The following is a 23118-nucleotide window of genomic DNA, read 5'->3' on the forward strand; positions in this document are numbered from 1 at the left end:
AGGAGAGGTCAGTACTGGCAGCATACATATTTCTGTTGCCAGACATATTTTAACCCCAGAAGATTTTAATGACCAGAGCATTTTTTGTGATTCGACATTGCGTCGCTTTAACTGACAATTGCTTGATCGTGCGACGTTGTACCCAAACAAAGTTGATGCCCTTTTTTCCCCACAAATAGAGCTTTCTTTTAGTGGTATTTGATCACCTCTGCAGTTTTTTTTTTTTTGAGCTGTAAACAAAAGAAAAGCGACAACTTGAAAAAAAAATTTTTTTTAACTTTTTGCTATAAAAAATATCGCCAAAAAATATCTAAAAAAACAAATTTCTTTTTCAGTTTAGGCCGATATGTATTCTTTTACATATTTTTGGTAAAAAAAAAATTGTAATAAGTGTATATTGATTGGTTTGCGCAAAAGTTATAGCGCCTACAAATTAGGGGATAGATTTATGGCATTTTTATTATTATTATTTTTTTTTTATTAGTAATGGTGGTGATCTGCAATTTTTATCGGGACTGCGACATTGCGGCAGACAGATCGGACACTTTTGACACTATTTTGGGACCACTGACATTTATACAGCGATCAGAGCTAAAAATAGCCACTGATTACTGTGTGATTGTCACTGGCAGGGAAGGGGTTAAACACTAGGGGGCGATCAAGGGGTTAAAAGTGTTCCCTCAGTGTGTTCTAACTGTAGGGTGGATGGGCTACCTAGGACATGACGGGGAACAGTAGATCCCTGTCATGTCACTAGGCAGAACAGGGAAATGCCTTGTTTACATAGGCATTTTCCCGTTCTGCCCCTCCTCATCACGATCGCAGGCCACCGGCGGACATCAAGTCCGCGGGATCTGCGGGCATGCTCCCGGGGCACGCGCAGCCCGGGATTACGAAGGAACGTACGGGTATGCCCTTTTGCGCACCCGTGCCATTCTGTCGACATACATCGGCATGTGGTGGGCGGGAAGCGGTAATAACCATTACTAAACTGTAATCTGCAAAGCCTCACTCTTCATCAAAAATGGTGCAGCTTGTAGCAAACATATTGTAGTAAAATGAACACTAGGCCTGCTATTTTTTTAAATTAATAAATAAAAATAAAATTGAGACGTGTACGTGTTGCCCTTTAGCTGACAAATTGTTTTTGTTTGTTACTTTCAAACTATTACCCGGTAGGTTTCTACTGGTAACCACTTTACGTATTCTTTCCTTGTCATAATTGTACACAATCCTAATTGTGGTCACCAAACTGAATACATTTTTAAAGCAAACCACCTACATTAAGTTCCAATGACTAATTTTTAGCAGAGGAAGTCTCCTTTGCAGACATAATTTATCCTGTAAACTTCACAAATTATCTGGGATATCTTTATTTCTAAAGAGCATCTACAAACTCAGGTTTCATAGGACCAACTAGTTTTGCAAGTTTCAAAACTCATTTTTCATGCCACACTGGAAGGTCACTACAACACCATGCATTTGTTTGTCTTGCAATAGGTACAATCTAGAGCAGAGTTTCAAAAAGTGCAGAAAATAGGAGGAGAATACCTCTTTGCTGTCATAACGACGACGCACTAATTCTTCTGGATGATCCATGTATTCAAGAGGTGTAAAATGTCTTGGAGATTCAGAATCTAATTTCCAAATAATAAAATCTAGTTAGTGGATGACTTTTAGAGATAAGACAAGGACAGACAGAGGTAGCACAAAGGAGAGCGTCAATCATTTTTTTCTATAACTATAAAAAGGTTCACGGCAACCAAACCAAAACACAAGTTTGTGATCCTGCTGACACCGATCAAAACAGTATGAGAAGGGTTAAGAATAAATGAACAGCATTTAGATGCAAACATCATGATGCAGTCTCAAACAGGACACAAGTAACCGTAGACATGACCTAACAATGCAAGACATACTGGCACATGCATGCATGTGGTTTCAGATGGATTTTGGATTATCTAGATTTGGATATGTTAGCTATTTTGAATCCTGATTTCCATGGCTGAGAATTGCACTATGAGGAGACAAAATCCTGGCAACAGTTTTACCATCAGGGCCTCTTCTGAAGTATTTTACATTTCAAAAAAGATGTTAAATGGATTCATTTTTTTTTTAGCCAGGTTACTATGGCTACAACATAAAATGGAAATCAGGCATAGGCTCTTAATGGAAAAATGTTAAAATACAATGGGGTTGATTTACTAAAACTGGAGAGCACAAAATCTGGTGCAGAGAAACCAATCAGCTTCCATTTTTTTTGTCAAAGCTTAATTGAACAAGCTGACATTAGAAGCTGATTGGCTGTCATGCACAGCTGCATAAGATTTTGCACTTCCCAGTTTTAGTAAATCAACCCCAATGCTGTGTACCTTTCATTGTAGTCCTAAATGAGACAGCATCATAAGACTCTGAAAATAGAAGTGACGCCTGAACAATTCTGTTAAAGGGTACCTATCACAAATAGTTGTTCACACTGCATATAGGTGAAAGGTACACTTTAATATAGTGCACACTGTGTCCAGGACCAGTATGTTGGTTGGCAGTTCATATATATTTTATTACTGAGCTTCAAAGGTTGGAGAAAGCGATTTACACTTTTTGGATCAAACGCATGTAAAATGTCAGCACAGAAGGAACACAGACAGCAAGCACAGATGTGGATTCAAGAAGAAATGAAGGTGGATGACAGGTAGAGATGGTCTGTCACACAGATGAAGTGTCACATATCGTCAAGATGCAGAAAACTCCACCTCCTGTGACTGCTCCCCCTTCACTCGGCTCACTGTTGTTGTTTGAGTCCAAATTGTAACATAAAGGAAATGAGACAATATCGCCATTAGAGTTAGAATATTGCTCTAGGTTGGCATTGTCATGTTCTAGACTGTTAAGGTTTACGTAGCTTAATCTTTCCACAATATCATATGAAGACTGCCGTGCAGGGAGACAGGGCCTCTCGTCAACCCCCTCTGAAGACTTAAGACTCTCATCAGTCTGGCTCGCCGCAGCTGACAGAACCACACTGTTTTGTTTGTCAGAGGTGTCTGAAGACTTCTTTGGGCTACTTTGTAATGGCTTTTTTAATTTGAAAGGGAGGGGACTCATAAGAAACATATTTCTCTGAAGAATCAGACGTTCAGCTTGTGAATTGGATGTGTTGTTCTTGGCCATTTTCTGTTCGTGCCTACGAATAGTTGTAAATCTTGTGTAGGAAGCTGGACAAGAGCTCTTGCAGGTATTCATTTTATATCTCTGGGGAGGCTTGACAGGATTGTTACAACTGTCAGTTGAGGCATTGGAAAGTTGGTCCGTCTCATCAGTGCCACCAGAAAGGGCATCTACTAAAGCACTGTCACTGAGGTCAGAACTCATGTCTTCCACATTACTACTAGCGGTGGAAGCTGTGTGTGCTTGCTGCTGGGCCTCATCTTCATTTATCTTCACTGGCATATCAATAAGTGACTCAGTAGAGCAGGCAGAGAGAATTCCTGCTGTAGACTGTGGTGGTATTGCTGAGGCAGTCTGTCCACTGGATATGTCTAGAGAAGGCATAGATCTGGATCTCTGAATTAATTGTTCAAATGCTGTTACACGGGTAGATACATTGTGCTTGGGTACATGTTCGTAACCCTCAAGTCCAAATCTATGGCATGGCCTGAGCTTTCCTTCCTTTTCAAAATGGCTTGCGATGTCTCTCACGTTGGAACATGAAGAAGCACTTTGTAAGGTGGATCGGTTAATATGATGCATATCTCTGTACATGGTGTTGAATTCTGAGCCACCTGCTTTGACAATGGGTGGAAAAGAACATTTTACAGAGTTCAAACTGTACTCCTGCAGGCTCATGGTGCTGCCCGACTTCACTTTATAATCCCTACAAGATTTTGCCAGCATATTTTCTACACTTCCCCCAGCTTGACTCACACAAGTTTGCTTGTTGTCAAAAGATGAAGGTTCAAGCAAGTTCTCGCAGCTCTGTGCCTTCTGCTGAGACAGCAAAGTGGTCTGTCTGTGCAGGTAGGGGTCCTGTGTGGTCACTATAGGTTTGAATTTAGATGGCAGAATTTCAGCTATGCAAGCTTTCGCAGCAGACAAAGAGGACTTCTGCTTATATAGGCTGCCTAACAAATTACTAGCACTGCAAGCTCGCTTGTTAAATGAGGAATGTGAAAATACATGAGCATTCCCACCTGTGGAGTCCATATGCAAGCATGCAGAATAAAATAAAGGCATTGTGTTAATTTCAAGTCAATTATTGGAGACAGTGGCACAATTATGCTGTCAAGCCTCTCAATTTAATTAAACCCCTCTTTTTGAAGATCATAGTGACAATTCCTATACCAGTTTCCACTACAATACTACTAGTTGATTACTGAAACAGGTCGATGACAATCAGTCTCAGCCAAAAAAACAGTAATGTAAAAAATGGTTTTATGACCTCCGCTGTATATTGGTGTACCGCAGAACACATTTTTAGTTACATATACTAAATACAATACTTTTAGCCCTTACACGCAAATACTTGCCATGTCTTGCCTTTTTAACAGTAAACAAAAGAATACCACCGCTACAGGCTGGTCCGTACACATTATCCCCATTGTACATTATCCCCATTGTATCCCCATTGTACTCTATTTTTACATAGTTTGTTAGGAAACTGTCTCAATGATTTTCTTAGTATTCTACATTTATCAATTATGAAATGCAACCTTGTTTCGCCAAGAGGTTCAGTGTTATGGATCAGACCTCACTTGGGTTATACCAAGAGGGTGGGGAATGCCCACTCTTTCCTGAATCCTTTAGTATCTTTTGTTTCTCAGTTTTCTGCATGCACAGAGACCTACACTGAGAAGTTATGGTGGTCATGTGACTACTGGGATCTTTTCTTCCTGCTATATTTTCCCTTGTGCAATGATGCATAACCAAAGTGCGGTTATGATGCCTAAACCCATATCAGAAGAATACAATGGTAATACATTTCATATATTTAACATAATCCAAAGGTAGGTGTAAAATATATGATTGTTCCTGTTTACATTATTTTTTGTGGCAGGCTAAATGCACTCATGCTAATGGGAGGTTTGAAATTATGTCTGATACCATCAAGCTTTTAATTATTTTGCCTAGAGGCTACAATAAAACAAGAACAGCCTTCCTGCGTTGTCTTATTTTTGTAATATGTATAACATAACTTACTAAACAAATTCAATATGCAATGTGTGTGATACTAAATAGTTATGTTATAAACTGTATATTGTATCTGCTCTGTGCAGTAGAGGCAAGATAACTTTAAGACCCCATTCACACTTGTGTGAATTGTCATGCGACTTTAGACATCAAAGTCACATGACAAGTCTACCCCATGTTTTCCAATGATAACCATTCATATATGTGTGACTTAAAGTCGCATAGATTTCAAAGTAATTCACGCACTACTTTGGTTGAGGGCCATAGACATCAATGTTAACCCTCAAAAGTTGCATGAAACCTGAATGTTTTACATGCAACAGTGGGCCCGACTTTGCAGAGGGACAACAAGTCACATCACCAAAGTTGAGCTCCAAAGTCGCAGGACAAGTGTGAATGGAAGCTAACTGGCTTTTAGTGTGGGAGTTATATGCTTATAGTAACAGCTCTCTGCTGAAAATTGTATTTAAGACCTGAAATGTATTTAAGCCTCTTCAGTACTCCTTGTGCTGTGAATATAGGTAATCAAACATACTGCTTCAGCATAACCACACAGTGTAGGCCCAGGCTACAAATCAATTCAGATTATTACTAATATATGGGAAATGGCCTACAGAAAAAAGTTCCCAGTGATCATATGACTAGCAATGCCTTCATGTGTACTTGTGAGAGTGGATGGATAAAACTGAACATACTATATGACTTATAGCAAATGTATTACAACCAACATGGTATAAACCAAGTTAAGTCTGTTACTGCCACCCTAAGTGCCGGTTCATACCAGCGCAACTTCATAGCGGCTTGCATACGACTTCTTTAACAGAAGTCAATGCAAGTCCTGATGAAGTCGCCCCAGAGTAGTGCAGGAACCTTTTTCTGAGTCGAAGCAACTCGAGTTGCACCAATTAGAATGGTTACATTGCTCTTAATAGGGGGTAAACCTGCCTTAAAGGTCATCTGACAGCTTTAAAAAAAAAAAATACAGCCGTTTTAGTATTTGGTAAATTAAATATATTTTGAAAAAGACTGGGATTATGTTACCCAACAATTTTTGAATAAACCAATTACAAGCAGATTGTCTACAGACGTTGCCCTTTATGTTTGTGAGTATGCTTAGATTATCATAGCTGATTTTACCGCTGGGGTCTGAGAAAGCAGTTAAGTTATGGCGGGTGACTGTACCATGCCCAGTCTACCCAATACAGAACATTTTATTTTTATTTAAGTTGCCTTAAAGAAGTATGGTGCAAAGTGGGTTATTATATTTGCAATGCACATATTAGAAAGTGAATTTCACAGCTCTATATATTTATATGGCAATAAAGAATGAAAACAGCTGGATAACTTATACAACAGAGCTGACAGCTGGATGGTACCAGAAAACCTATGATGGCTGCTAATGAGGTCTGTGTCTGAATTACCTTTATTGGAAGCAGAGCTGGATGGACGTCTGTTCAAGCTGCTCAGTCCCTGAAATGGGATGTCTCCTCCTTCTAACACATTCTTGTAGATCTGCCTCTCATTCTCGTTCAGTGGGGGCTCTGGGGAAGTCTCTATCTCTCGGCTGTAATGGTAACTAGGTGCATAAGAGCTGGAACACAACAAGAACAAAGTAAATATGTCTGGTTTTCAGCCTCTTCTATGGTGAGAAGACTTTTGGCAAATCCCATTTTCCAGTTCATTAGTGTTTGTTTAATCGGTTTCATAATCTTGAAAGAATGCAAATGTTTGCAAGCAGCAGGAATAAAGGAGCTGTACTTCTGTGGGGCAAATGAACTGACAGCAGAGAGTACATGGATCAGTTTTTCTGGAAAAGAATGTACTATAGCAAATCTGGCATTCCGCTTTGTAATGTTCAAGAAACTTTGCACAGCTGATAAGAGTTATGAAATATTGCAGGCCATAGTGAACTGGTTAGCTCAAACTGATTTTGTTCTAGCACAATTTAGAAAATTGTAGGGAACTTCTGCAATGGTTTCCACAATTGTTGCTTTATGGTTAACATGTTTTTACAGTGAAACGGTCAGATCATAAAATTGTACAAACCAATATTGGTTCTAAATTGCAGTCACCTCATGGAGCCTAAAAAACAAACAAAGGCGCCTCTAAGTGCAGAAGAAAAACAAGTTTAATGCCCAACTGGGTTCAAAAACACTTACAAGATTGTTTTTCTTCTGCACTTAGAGGCGCCTTTGTTTGTTTTTTATGTTCCTATAGATCCTGCTTCAGTCTTTAAAGCTGCAGCCCTTTGTGCTGAAGATATCATTCCACGTTTTTACTACCATCTTTACCAGCACCTCCTTTTTTTTTTTTTTTTTTTTTTGGACTGCCCCTTCATATAGAGACATTGTTTAGACTACGTCAGTCTTGTGCGCCCTATATATATTCTTTTTACCTCATGGAGCCTGCAAGTAACTGTTATGCCCTGTACACACGGATGTCCGACGGAAAAAGTGCGATCAGATTGTGTTGTCGGAAATTCCGATCGTGTGTGGGCTCCATCGGACTTTTTCCGTCGGAATTTCCGACACACAAAGTTTGAGAGCAGGATATAAAATTTTCCGACAGCAAAATCTGATTGTTTAAATTCCGATCGTGTGTACACAAATCCGACGCACAAAGTGCCACGCATGCTCAGAATAAATTAAGAGACGAAAACTATTGGCTACTGCCCCGTTTATAGTTCCGACGTACGTGTTTTACGCCACCGCGTTCAGAACGATCGGATTTTCCGACAACTTTGTGCGACTGTGTGTATGGAAGACAAGTCTGAGCCAAAATCAGTCGGAAAAAATCCATGGATTTTGTTGTCGGAATATCCGATCAATGTCCGATCATGTGTACAGGGCATTAATCTTCTATAATTTTTCCCATACCCAAAAAACGCACTTCTAGCTGCATACTATACACAGGCTAGGCCATACCCCCTCCAGAGTTATGCCCTCTCCATTCAAAGGTTGTAAATTTTTGCATGACTTGTTATCTTCCCAAGAGAAGCTTACACTGGAGATCCTCCCTTCTATTTGTATGTATCAATCTACCTACCTATATTTACACACACACAAACACATCCACACCATCACTATCTATATACATATATTCATACATATGTTTTAAAGCTGAAGTTTGGGTATGGCAATTTTTACATAGTTACATATATAAATATGTACGTGCCATACTTATGGGTTCCCCATGCAAGGTGGACACCACTGTAGTAGGCATCGCTGCTCCAGTGATCTTTACTACCTTCCGGGTCCTTTGCTGAGCAGCTGCCCTGCTACATTGTGAACACAGAGGTCATGTGCTAGCCATGGGCACCATTCTGGGAACACTTTGCATGCTTTCAATTAGTGCAAAGCATTTTCTGATTGTACAAGTTGGAGATTAAGGGCAGTGACATCACAATTTCCATCTCTTTCAACCAGGGAAAACTTTGCTTTCATTGAGAGAATGCAAAATGTTTACAGAGGTTTACATTCAAAGCCTCTGAAATCATTAGTTTGCCTAAAATGTGCTTACAGCATTGATCTTTTCATTCAGCTTGAGCAAAGGAAATCCAACAGATAGCTCCATCTACACTAAACAGTGTGGATAGACAAATCTCCTCAGTAAACTATTGTATTCTTACAGCCAGCACCAGCCAACAGGGGCAACCACAGATTGAAAATTTGAGCCATGTATGGCACCTTTAAGGCAGAAGTCTTATACATGGCCCCAATACCAACTACTTAGGATCCAACTGACTTGTTTACACTTGCTGCAGCCCTTGCTGCCCCTCTAAAAAGTGACCACTTTTCAGAGAGCAGTTGACGGATGGCTGGGAGATGATATGTCATCTTCGCACCACCTAAATAAACCCTAAAAAATAGATCACTGCACTGCAACTGCACCACGCACAGTGTAAGGGTACCCATTGGCTTTAACTAAGCTATGTTTGGTGGCAGTACTGCCCACCAAATGCAGCAGTGGGTATAATTTGCAACAGCATGTGTATGCCCCCATCAGCCACCGTGTTAGGTTAACAGGGGAAGTAAAGCCATGGCTTAAATATCTATTTTTACTACCCCGTGGCTAAATGTGTGAAAGAGTGCATGAATGTCACACCAATGCAAATGTACAGATATGTCTAGTGGATTTAAAACCAGCAGAAAATCTTAACTCTTCCATAGTAACTATTTAAAGCCTAAAACCTCACATATTAAAGCTGAACTCCAGGCAAAAAAACTGTCATTTAAATATATTCCTCAACTGCCACAAATGAGTAAAATTCACTCGGTTTATATTAGATGACTTTGAAAACCCAGTTATTACCTTGCAAAAGTAGCAGTGACATCATTACTGTGCGCTGTACAGCAGCACTGTGGGAGGGACCCTGTAGGTCCACCCACCACAGGCTGCCTGCAGAAAACTAAAAAATGGAGGGAAAATACAAGACCAGTTTCACTGCACAAGGAGAGAGAACAGCAGTGATCAGTCTTAACAGAGGGAAAGCTTCATACTGGAATACTGGACAGGTCTGGAAGCACTCCAAGATTCAAGTAATAATACACATGCCTCTTGTAAGGGATGACATTTGCTTATCCCAGAGTTTTTTGTTTTTTTTTGCACATTGATCATTCACTCCATATAGGCATAAATCATTTTAAAGAGGACGTAAACCCTGATGGGTTTTACTTCCTCTTTTTTCCCCTGCAAAGTAAAAGCATAATGCATACTAGCCTATTATGTTGCACTTACCTGCTGGTGTCCGCATCCATCTTCACCCCTCTTCCTTGCAGGGCCGTGGACTTCAGGTCAGTGACTGGCCGAAGTCGCGTAACGTCACTCCCGCGCTTGAGCGCGGGAGCTGCCCATCACGGCACGAGCCCCTTAGAAACTACACGATAGTGCCCTTTCTTTAGTGAGCATGCGCCGATGACCCCGGCACAAGCGGATATAGTATATATCTCCTAAACCGTGCAGGTTTAAGAGATATTTCCAGTACCTACAGGTAAGCCTTATTATAGGCTTACCTGTAGGTAAAAGTGGTGTAACTAGATTTACAACCACTTTAACCAGAGCATCCTGCCTTCCTGTGACCCAAAGGGTTCTGAACCAAACTACCCTGCACAATGATTTAATGGCATCTCTTACTAAACAAATATTTTGTTTTGCCTGTGGGTGAATGAGAAACTCCACAAACACTCTTCTCTTCCAATGATCTGCCCCTTCTTAAAAAACTATGACAAATTTGGCCTTCTCTCCCAGCTTGATTTCCAAATGATCAGATTATTCCACATCATTGCTTTTGTAATGGCATGGAAGCTAGGTGTGTGATAGACTCACCCGGGACAAAGGCTTTTGGAGGGGACTGAACTCTTGCCTACCGACTATGGGCCCTGGCATTTGAGGGAGCTACAAGCATTTAGGTAGATGTTCTGTTATATAATACAAAATGACATTATTAAGGAGGCCTCTGCCAGCTTGGGGCTCATAGCTGATCTTGAGGTCATCAGCAAACCACCTGTCTGGGGTTGCCTGCTATAATGTGTTTTTTGCAAGTAGGTCTAGTGTGCCTCCTAAGGGTTTTCCACCCATTGTTAATTGTGCTAATTAACTCACCTATTGTCTGTCTGCTAGCAAACCATTGTGGGTTTTGTTTATACTTGTAATAATGTGTATTGTACAGTACACTGTATGCTGCATTTTAGGGGTCGGGAAGTCCGACCTGGAAGGAGACCTCTGAGTCATCCAGGTGGCTAATTAATGTAATGTTTATAGTATATGTCGGTTGTTGTAATTATATTCCTGCGTACAGGTTGAATTGTTAGGATATTACCAGGAGGGGGGGTGTCGTCCTGTGGGGTATATATTCTGTGTAAGTTTGTTTATTAAAACAGTTCCAGCTTTGCAGCCAAACGAGTCCTGTCTAGTTCTTGGTTGCAATATGCGGCTATAATATCTAATATCTATGTTCAGACTGGAGGAACTGGAGCGGTATACAGACGGAAGCACTCAAGCGGAGTGTGCAACGGGTCCGTCACAAAGTGAAGCTAAGAATTCAGGTAACGATAGCCTTAATGTGGTTGTAAAGGCACAAGGTTTTTTAACCTTCATGCATTCTATGCATGAAGGTAAAAAACCTTCTGTGTGCAGCAGCCCCCTCCTAAACCTTAACTGAGCCCCATCTCGATACAGGGCGATATCCACAACAGCCTTGCCTCTCAGGGGACCTGCACTCCTGATTGGCTTTTGGCAGGAATGGGAGCCACTGGCTCCCGCTGTTGAACTAACCCCCCTCCCCCTTCCCTTCTTTCTTCATTTTTTTTTTTTTTTTATTAATGTGATTACAAAAACTAGTAATATTGGAACAGACGCGACTAAAGACAGGTGGAGGAACACTCGACTCTCCTAGATAACTCATGTTGGGAGGCTGATCCGCAGGGCACTAACACTCTGCCCACAAAACATGACCTCCCTTGTGAGGTCAGTAACAGATATTTCAAACTAGTCTACACTTTTTTTAAATCCCACATCTTGACAAATAGCACATCAATGTTCCACACAAAACACCCAGTCCTCAGCTTAAGCTGACACCCACATGCTATTGTTACTAACGTATTATTCACTCACAACCAACATCCCCTTATTATTGGGGCTTGGGGACATGAGCCCTGGGGATCAGCACCATCACCAGGCTCGACGCAACATAGGGGGAAGTGATCACCAGAATTCTTCTAGCGCTGTGCATGACAACTGTGTTCACCTGCCTAATGTTGGCTCTATACCCAATTGCAACATAACAACATAATGAGAGGCCGTTCCAGTGGGTAATCAATACATAAACATAAAGTGAACTTTGTTATGGCAACAGGAAATGACTCGCAACTCTTAATTTGAAATACCCCCTTAGATTCTGATACCATATAGACTAACTATTCTACCGGGGTCCTCACCCCCTGTTCTCATCTCGCATGACTGTCCAGACAACGCACTAGAGTGATGGAACCCCACCTGTGCTAATATTCTATACTGGAATGTCGTCCTTGATGATATGGTTTTAAAATGCAGGGACTAAAAGATAGCATAACGCCCTTGTTAGGAGGCCCGAAACGTAGGAAATACACACTATGGCTGTGCCTTGCCCACACATGAGCCTTATAGAAAACCCTCTCTGGATAGTTTCTATAATTCACACGGATAGAAAGAACACATATGCCCATCTGTTTTCCAACCCCTCATTTTCTGAATGATACTCCACGTGGGTTGCATGGCTAACAGGAGTAGATGCCCCCTAACAGATTCCCTTGGTTTCCCCCCCCTCCCTAACCTAACAAGGCATAGGCGTGCCCTCCTCCTGGCTCCAGTGAGCTAACTAAACCAACATGGTCATAGATAAGATCTCGAATGACTCCCTTACCCTCCAAGGAACTGACAAGAACACAGTGGTGTAGTGGGTAGCACACTCGCCTAGCAGTAAGAAGAGTCGCTGGTTCGAATCCCAACCACGGCACTACCTGCCTGGAGTTTGCATGTTCTCCCTGTGTCTGCGTGGGTTTCCTCCGGGTACTCCGGTTTCCTCCCACACCCCAAAGACATGCTGGTAGGTTAATTGGATCCGGTTTAAATTGTCCCTAGTATGTATGAATGTGAGTTTAGGGACCTTAGATTGTAAGCTCCTTGAGGGTGTAGGGACTGATGTGAATGTACAATGTATATGTAAAGCGCTGTGTAAATTGACGGCGCTATATAAGTACCTGAAATAAATAAATAAAATAGAAAACATAGCTTAGGGTATAGGATATAGAAACGCTTCAACCTCATCATATGGGATAATGGTCTGTCTTGTTTTGTTCATTGTTCACTATATCTGTTTTCTTACAGTTCTTAGATAAACATGTTATTGAATTTAATGTATACTTTGCATTTTAAATGTTCTGAAGACCCCCACTCAAGTCCACTTGCCCTATCTCGCTCCAGGGTCACCATCCCCTTCCAGAATACCACACCCTTACAGTCCACCAACCGGCCACCATGTAGCTCGGCCTCCATTCTACCTCACCTCTCTCGTACTCCATCTCCTTAACCCACATATGTATTACCTCCTCCTCTGTCTAGCAGGCAGCACCCCATCCATCAGTTTCTACCACTTTCCACCGTCCCTGGTTCCTCCCCCCCCCAGTGGTTTCCAGCAATACCCCTTTTGATTTATACTTCCAATCATACCTTATATTACTCCGGTTATACCTGAAAAAAGTATATAGTCCACTCAGACTAGCGAGCAGGCCCTCGCTACTCACTGGACACTGTCACCTATTCTCACAGACTCACCTATCAATCTCTCTCACGGTTACCCCCACTAAATTCCCCAAAACACATTCTTTTTTACCCCCCCTTCTCTCCCGTCTTTTTCCTAACTGGTATTGACCCTCCTCTCTCCACCGGACACCTATCCTCTATCTCCTAGACCCAATCCTCCTCCTCCGATGCGTTCCTACCTGACTTCAGCAAGTGTTCCTCTCTATTTTTAGTTAGTTAGGGACCAGAACTACTCCCACACAATGACACGAATGCCACCCAAATAAGACAAATCCAAAACCAAAATAATTTCCTTAAACGTACGTGGCCTTAATCTCCCAGAAAAAGGCTCCCAATTAATTCTTTCCATGCATAGAAACAAAGCCGACATCATCTTCCTTCAGGAGACACATTTTAAAACAGATTCCACTCCGAAACTCTCCAACACCCTCTTCCCAACTTCCCTGCATGCAACTAAACACACCGCAAAAGCTAAAGGGGTCTCTATCCTATTTGCAAAACACTGACCGTTTCAAATCAAGGATACCTGCATAGAACAAGAAGCACGTTATATCTTTGTAAAAGGCTTACTGTTCGGAAAACGATTCACCCTCGTGAACGTATATGCGCCAAACACTAAACAAGTCCCCTTTTTCAGGTCTACACTACAAAAACTTTCATCATTCCAAGAAGGCCTTCTTGTTCTTGGTGGCGACTTCAATGTTCCTCTCAATCCTCTGCATGATACATCAGCAGGTACCTCCACCATGCATTACAAAGCATTACGGGCAATTAAAACACAACTCCAGGAGTTGACACTACATGACTTCTGGAGAACGCTCTACCCTAATGAAAAAGATTACACATTCTACTCGGCTCCACACAACCGATATTCCAGACTTGACTACCTATTCCAGTCGCAAAGAGACCTACCGATGCTGACCGCAGCCACAATAGACCCCATGTATTTGTCGGACCACCATCCTATATCCATGTCCATAGAATTTGCAGACATCCCACCTAGATCCTCGATTTGGCGCCTAGATCCCTCCCTCGTAACGGACAATGTTATAGCGCTTGAGGTAAACAAACGCCTTTCATTATACTTCCGGGAGAATAGCTCCCCGGACATATCGCCAATGATGAGATGGGAGGCACATAAAAGTACCATACGTGGAGAACTCCTTGCACTCTCCGCTAAACGTAGAAGAGAAAGACAAGCACACATTACAAAATTGACCTCTTGTATTCATGAGCTGGAACAGGCGCATAAAACTACCCAAGCATCATCTTCCCTTCCAGACCCGATTCAAGCCAGGACAGAACTTTAATGACGCGTACACACGAGCGGACTTTTCGACCGGACTGGTCCGACGGACCGAGTCCAGCGGACAATTCGACTGTGTGTGGGCTTCATCGGACCTGCAGCGGACTTTTTCGGTCGAAAATCTGACGGACTTTAGATTTGGGACATGTCGGACCCAGTTCCTATAGAAAAGTCCGCTTGTCTGTATGCTAGTCCGACGGACGAAAACCGATGCTAGGGCAGCTATTGGCTACTGGCTATAAACTTCCTTATTTTAGTCCAGTCGCACGTCATCACATACGAATCCGTCGGACTTTGGTGTGATCGTGTTTAGGCAAGTCCGTTCGTTGGGAAAGTCCGCCGAAAGTCCGTCGGACCAGTCCGGTTAAAAACTCTGCTCATGTGTACGCGGCATTAGAGATACTAGACAAAAAAACAAAACGTAACTCCGATCAAAAAAGCGTCCACAACAATTCACGCTCTCACTGACCCAACGGGCCGTAAAATAGTATCCAACAATCAAATAGCAGATCACTTTGTCCAATACTATACCCACCTTTACAATCTACACCCTTCCTGCCCTCGGACACAAGACAATAAAAGATCTCAGATAATTAGAGATTTCCTCACAAAATATAGCCCCGAATCCCTGTCCAATTCGGAAGCTAGTGAACTGGAGCAGCATCTCTCACCCGCAGAAATAGACAAAAAAACAAAACGTAACTCCGATCAAAAAAGCGTCCACAACAATTCACGCTCTCACTGACCCAACGGGCCGTAAAATAGTATCCAACAATCAAATAGCAGATCACTTTGTCCAATACTATACCCACCTTTACAATCTACACCCTTCCTGCCCTCGGACACAAGACAATAAAAGATCTCAGATAATTAGAGATTTCCTCACAAAATATAGCCCTGAATCCCTGTCCAATTCGGAAGCTAGTGAACTGGAGCAGCATCTCTCACCCGCAGAAATAAACATAGTACTTAAACAGTTGAAACCCGGAAAAAGTTCTGGGCCAGATGGGTTGACGACGGGATACTACAGAACATTTATAGAAACACTTAAACCGCATTTCTTAAATGCGTTCAATTCCCTCTCTTCTGACAACCCCCCACCTCAGGACCTCCTAACAGCACACATTACTGTGATCCCAAAACCAAACAAGGACCCATCCCTGGTTACCAACTACCGTCCAATCTTCCTACTGAACGTAGACCTCAAAATATATGTCAAAATCCTAGCTAATCATCTCCTACCCTTACTACCCAATCTCATTTCACTAGACCAAGTGGGTTTTATATCGGGCAGAGAAGTGAGGGACAACACCATAAAGGCCATTAATATTCACAAATGGTTAACTTCTACTCAACATGTTTTTTTCTATCCCTGGATGCGGAGAAGGCATTCGACAGGGTGGCATGGGACTACATGTAGGAGGTCCTCAAAATGATTGGAATACGGGACCGCATGCTACAATTTATCTTGGCGCTATACTCCTCCCCAACCGCAAAGGTTTGAGTTAATGGCCACCTGTCGAATGCCTTCTCAATATCAAAACGGAACTCACCAAGGATGTCCGCTTTCCCTGTTAATATTTGTTCTAACCCTAGAATCACTACTCCAACGCCTTAGGTCCAAACCAGATATCAAAGGAGTGTCGATCTCCAAGACTCCTACAAGCTATCCGCCTTCACAGACGACATTCTCTTGTTTCTGACAGAACCACACACTACATTACCCAACCTACTTAAAGACTTTGCCACGTTTAACACCTTGACTAACCTACAAATCAATTTTGCGAAATCAGAAGCCCTAAACATCTCCCTACAGAAAGAGACCCCTGCACTATACCAGACTAACTTCCCATTCAGATGGAACCGAGACTCGATCACATATCTGGGGATCCAACTACCTTCTCAATTATCTGAATTATACACCAAAAATTATCTCCCGATCCTCCAACACATTCAGAATGACCTAAAGTCATCATCGCCGGGCATCTTCTCATGGTTTGGGAGGGCATGAATCAAAATAAACATCTTCCTGAGAATACTTTGTTTTGCAAATGATTCCCATAAAATTTTCACAGGCCTTTTATGCCTTTCTGTGGGGTAAAAACCGCAGTAGACTTAGTTTTGAAAGATTAACTCTACCCAAATTGAAAGGTGGCATAGGCTTTCCAGATATTGCCAAATATCACTGGGCATGTCAACTGACCAGAATAGTAGAAACGTTCATACACATACGAAAGCCTGGACGAACATTGAAAATGAATTCTCCTTAATACCAGTACAACATTTACCCTGGATCACCCCAATAAATGTTCCTGCAGCCTGCAAACAACACCCTTAATCTAAACACATTACAAATCTTTCAGAAAACGTGCCATAAATTTTAAATTTCCTCCTCACCGGGTCCACTGACTCTGATTAACATAGGGGCTATTGGAGCTGCAGCTCCAGGCCCCTTACCTTAAGATAGGCCTGTTTGCCAAAAAAAAAAAAAAATCACAAAAAAAAATCAAAAAACGATCGACTTCGAGGTTCGTGGCTCGGCGACCAGGGGTTACAGAGACCCCAAATTTGTCTCCTGTACATACATTCGTCTCCTGTACATACTGCTCAGTATCATACCTTCCACACTCCTCTCCTGTACATACTGCCCACTGTCATACCCTTCACACTTTCATAAACTCCTCTAGTGTACATAGTGCCGGCTGTCATACCCTCCACACTGCCCACTATCATAATGTCCACACTCCTCTCTGGTACATACGGCCCACTGTGATACCCTCCACACACCTCTCCTGTACATACTGCTCACTGTCATGCCCTCCACACTCCTCTCCTGCACATACTGCCCCATCATACCCTCCACACTCCTCTCCTGAACATACTGCCAACTGTCTTTATCTCCAGACTCCTCTCCTGTACATACTGCCCCCATCATACCCTCCACACTCCTCTCCTGTACATACTGCCCACTGGCATACCCTCCACACTCCTCTGCTGTGCATACTGCCCACTGTCATACCCCGTACATAGTGCCTACTGCTATACCCTCCACACTCCTCTCCTGTACATAGTTCCCACTGATATACCCTCCAGATTCCCCTCCCTCACCTGCACATACTTCCCACTTTTATATCATCCATACGCCTCCCCTATGCCTCTTACCAAAGAAAAACAGTTCTTTCAAATTTATATTGAATATCCTCAATGTTACCAGCTCTAGAATGGGCACACTTTTGTTAGTTCAACTAAAGGAAATCTTCTCAGTCCTCATATTTGTTCTGCCATTATTAGTACTCATTTAATTTTGTGATTACTACTGTGATGTATAGAGGAACATAGGGGATGTCAGCTACTCTAATTATACCACTGGTAAAAAAAAGTGTCCCTAAAAATATTTTTGAAATGTTGACAACTATGCATTTGGGCGCTGGCCAATGGCCACTGGCCACCGAGTCAGTAGGGGGCCCCATGAGAGGCTCCTGGGATCCTGTGATATTAAAGCAGTAATAAACTTTGCTAACAATACTACTTTTTAGAGGCTGGTTTGCATTTTTATTTATTTTTTATAAAAAGCCCCACCAAAACCCTCAGCACCAGGCCCATGATGTTCTTAATCCGTAACAACCCAGAATTCCCACCCAGCCTATCAGATTCGTTCCTTACAGACATCTGGCCCCATGCCAATATACTTGCAGAACACTTCTTCTCCTGAGATGCCTTTCTGACCCTTCCCAAACTGTCCACGCAAGTGTCCGGACAATCCTTCCTGCTCTGGACTTACTTCCAACTCCGACACTCAACCACCCTCAAAAACGTTCTGAGTATTCAGCTCACACCCTTCGAAGTAATTTGTAATAAAAAAGAACCACAAACATTTGATCTCAGACATATACTCCCTTCTATTCTCTGACCACAACCCTAAATCTAACATAGCAAGTTGTAGGTGGAAAAGGGAACTCTCTATTAACCTTTCAGAAGAAGAATGAGAAAACATCTATTCCTATATCCACAAGGGATCAATTAACATGTCAGCACAGGAAAATGGCTTTAAAGTCTTGTCTAGGTGGTGCAAGACTCCCCTTAGACTACGCAAAAACTCCCCCACTATACCCCCCAATTGTTGGAGATGCTCTGACGGAGAAGAATCACTCCACATATGGTCATGTCCATCAATCCAAAATTTATGGAAAGAGGTCCACCACCTCACTACTCTCTCTCAATTACCACCTACCAGATAGAATGCACCCCAGCCCAAATGCTCCTACACCACTCCTCCATCCCAAAAAAAAAAGGATTACCATCGCTCTCTTTATTTGCACCTTTTAAACGCTGCAAAAATGTGCATCCCAACTCTCTGGAAGTCCTCCAAGCCCCCAACCATTGCGGACTGGTTTAGAGGCATAATTAAAGTGGCAGAAATGGAGGAATTAGTACACCAAGCCAAAGACACGCCCACGAAATTCAGGAATATCTGGTATTGCTGGCATAACTTTCAAACAACCGACAAATATTCCCAACTACTGTCTTAGGGATATACGAAGGATCACAAGGCCAAGTCGGAGGAGGAGGAGAAAGTCCACCCTATCCCCTTGTCATCCTTTTCTCCATCTCCTCCCTCCTATCCCTTTACACACTCAATACACAACAAACATACTACTACCAATTTCCAGAAACTGAAATGTCACTCACCACCCTATCCCTAGGCTTCCTATCGCCCCAGTCCATTATGTCCATTATCATTCTCCTCTCCCACGAGGAGCGTCTCTACCTGACCTCCACCCAACTGACCTAAAAGGTTTTCCCTAACAATTCAACTGACCACTCTGTATACTGAATGTGCATACCAGACTCACCCTTACCTGTGGATTGCTAGTGTTCCGGTGACCGCAATCCTAAAGGAAATTAACCCATCTAGAGGCATTAGGCAACTAACCAAAGATACTACCATGCAACCAACCACTGATACCAAACAACAACCCCCAGTAGAGCATCTGAACTAGTGAGTCCGCACACACCCATTATCACTGCCAAAGTTCCTCAAGGCTTATACCCTCGACCTACAATTGATATAGAGGAAATACCCTGAGATGCACAGTGGCTCACAGCTACCCTAACAGATAAGCCCGCTAGACTGCATTGTAATGTCAAGGAAACTACAGCCCGCTATATAAACGGGGTAACCGTGCTGAATACATAATCACTTGGTTAATTTCGGGGCTAGTCGCCCATGCTGTTCATCTTTTGTTTTTTGTTTGTTTATGCTATCTTGTTACACCGTACTAATGTATAATGTGCTCCCCCAATGCTATTTCTTATAGTCTGTACCAGAGCATTGTATTACACTTTGTACATTTTATTACTGTATCACTATTGTGTATTCTATCTTATGTATACAATAAACATTGATTTGGGAAAAAAAAAAATTATACAATATGATGTAAAAAGTAGTACTCATGCTCCTATGGGCACACATGCTGACTGTAAAATATATGCACAGAGACACATATATACATATGTTTTACCGTTTCCAAATGGAACAATTAAAATAGAGGTGTGATGTGATGTGATGCTAAAAAGAGTTTACTGTCTAAATTTTAATCTGCAAAATTATTCTATTTAGATCACATGGCACAGTAAATCCAAGGTGCAAGCTGTCTTTAACAATACATAACACAAGGATTTCACCGTGAACAGATCTTTTTTTTAAATGCAGTTACTGGCCTACTTAAGTTGAGAAACAATTCCTTTAAATCTACCTCACTTTTAAAATAGGTCATGCATATTTAGCACCATGCTTGCTTACCTGGACAATTTAATAGGTTTTTAACCTACAGCAGTACTTTCTTTAGCCCTTTTTTTTTTTTAAATAGAGCCTAATCCCAAAAGCTCCTAGTCACAGTTTACAGACCATGTTAATTTTGTTCAAATGACTTCTATTGCAAAACACACACACATTCCAGAGTATGGAGACAACTTATAAATCAGTAACACACCACACAAGCCAAATTTGCATGAACTGTAATTGTGCATCACGTATGAACACCACAGATATTAATAGCTGTCAGGAACTTCGCCCAACAGACACTGCCCAGTTTGGTAAACACAACAGGACATGCCGATATGTAAAGGGCATACCATTTATCTGTTTTACGGGAATTCCCTAACACAATTTCTGCACAGGGGTCAGCCTGCAATGCGACCACATGATCTCCCTCAAAGCTAAATTTAATAAACTGTAAAAGAAGATCTTTACAGCCGTACTATTAACACATGTAAACTGTACTAGTACTGTATGTTTATACATTTTATCTACATATGACCTGCTAAGTGAAGAAATTTTGTGTTCAGAAGTATAGCTCAGTGTTATAAAAGGTATAACTGCAATCAACCCCTCAATTGTGCCAGCCATAGTTAAATAGTTACATAGTAGGTGAGGATGAAAAAAGGACACAAGTCCATCAAGTCCAACCTATGTGTGTGATTATATGTCAGTATTACATTGTATATACCTGTATGTTGCGGTCGTTCATGTGCTTATCTAATAGTTTTTTTAAACTATCGATGCCCCCCACTGAGACCACTGCCTGTGGAAGAGAATTCCATATCCTTGCCGCTCTTACAGTAAAGAACCCTCTACATAGTTTAACCACTTCCCGACCGGCGCACGCCGATGTACGTCGGCAGAATGGCACGGCTGGGCAAATGGGCGTACCTGTAAGTCCCATTTGAATTTCCCGCTGTGCCATTGCATGCGCGCCGCCCGGGAGCTCCGTGAGATGCGTCGCAGGTCCTGCGGACTCGATCGCCGCGGGGATACCGCAATCGCCTCACGGAGAGGATGAACGGGGAGAATCTGATGTAAACAGTATCTCCCCATTCTGCCTACTGACAGCGTCACTGATCTCTGCTCCCTGTCATCGGGAGCAGAGATCAGTGACGTGTCACACCTAGCCCATCCCCCCTACAGTTAGAACACATACCTGGTACTGACTTAACCCCTCCCCGCCTCCTAGTGGTTAACCCCTTCACTGCCAGTGTCATTTACACAGAAATCAGTGCATTTTTATAGAACTGGTTGCAGTATAAATGACAATAGCCTCAAAAATGTGTCAAAAATGTCTGATGTGTCCGCCATAATGTCGCAGTCACAATAAAAATCGCTGATCGCCGCCATTACTAGTAAAAAAAATATTATTAATAAAAATGCCATAAAACTATCCCCTATTTTGTAAACGCTATAACTTTTGCGCAAACCAATCAATAATCGCTTACTGCGATTTTTTTTTACCAAAAATATGTAGAAGAATATGTATCGGCCTAAACTGAGGAAAAAAATGTTTTTTTAATTATTTTTTGGGGTTATTATAGCAAAAAGTAAAAAATAATGTGTTTTTTTTTCAAAATTGTCGCTATTTTTTTGTTTATAGCGCAAAAAATAAAACCCGCAGAGGTGATCAAATACCACCAAAAGAAATCTCTATTTGTGGGAAAAAAAATAACGTCAATTTTGTTTGGGAGCCACGTCGCACGACCGCGCAATTGTCAGTTAAAGCGACGCAGTGCCAAATCACAAAAAATGCTCTGGTCAGGAAGGGGGTAAATTCTTCCGGGGCTGAAGTGGTTAAGATTAAAACTCTTTTCTTCTAATTTTAATGAGTGGCCAGGTGTCTTGTTAAACTCCCTTCTGCGAAAATGTTTTATCCCTATTGTGGGGTCACCAGTATGGTATTTGTAAATTGAAATTATATCCCCTCTCAAGCGTCTCTTCTCCAGAGAGAATAAGTTCAGTGCTCACAACCTTTCTTCATAACTAATGTCCTCCAGCCCCTTTATTAGCTTTGTTGCCCTTCTTTGTATTAGCTCCACTTCCAGTACATCCTTCCTGAGGACTGGTGCCCAGAACTGGACAGCATACTACAGGTAAGGCCAGACCAGAGTCTTGTAGAGTGGGAGAATTATCACTTTATAACTAGACTCAATCCCTTTCTTAATGCATGCCAATATTCTGTTTGCTTTGTTAGCAGCAGCTTGGCATTGCATGCCATTGCTGAGCCTATCATCTACTAGGACCCCCAGGTCCTCTTCCATCCTAGATCCCCCCAGGGATTCTCCCCCTAGTGTATAGATTGCATTCATATTTTTGCCACCTAAATGCATTATTTACATTTTTCTACATTAAACCTCATTTGCCATGTAGTTGCCCATCCCATTAATTTGTTCAGATCTTCTTGCAAGGTTTCAACATCCTGCGGAGAAGTTATTGCCTTGCTTAACTTAGTATCGTCCGCAAATACAGAGATTGAACTGTTTACCCCATCCTCCAGGTT

General features: G+C 42.0%; 1 protein-coding gene across 10 annotated transcripts in view; it reads right to left on the minus strand.

Annotated features, from left to right (window-relative positions):
* The window catches only part of SORBS1 (sorbin and SH3 domain containing 1), a 211188-nt gene that overhangs the window by 54371 nt on the left and 133699 nt on the right, over positions 1-23118 (minus strand). For 7 of the 10 annotated variants that reach the window (XM_073596492.1, XM_073596497.1, XM_073596496.1 and 4 more), the window contains 2 exons: positions 6609-6778; positions 1552-1637 (listed from right to left, as the gene is read on the minus strand). In XM_073596492.1, the coding sequence (XP_073452593.1) occupies positions 1552-1637; positions 6609-6778 (256 nt within the window). Of the gene's footprint in view, positions 1-1551; positions 1638-2753; positions 4191-6608; positions 6779-23118 lie in introns of all 10 variants that reach the window. The other 3 variants (XM_073596488.1, XM_073596489.1, XM_073596490.1) reach the window with 1 other exon arrangement.

Source organism: Aquarana catesbeiana, linkage group LG08 (genome assembly GCF_042186555.1).
Source record: "Aquarana catesbeiana isolate 2022-GZ linkage group LG08, ASM4218655v1, whole genome shotgun sequence".
Lineage (NCBI taxonomy): Eukaryota > Metazoa > Chordata > Amphibia > Anura > Ranidae > Aquarana > Aquarana catesbeiana.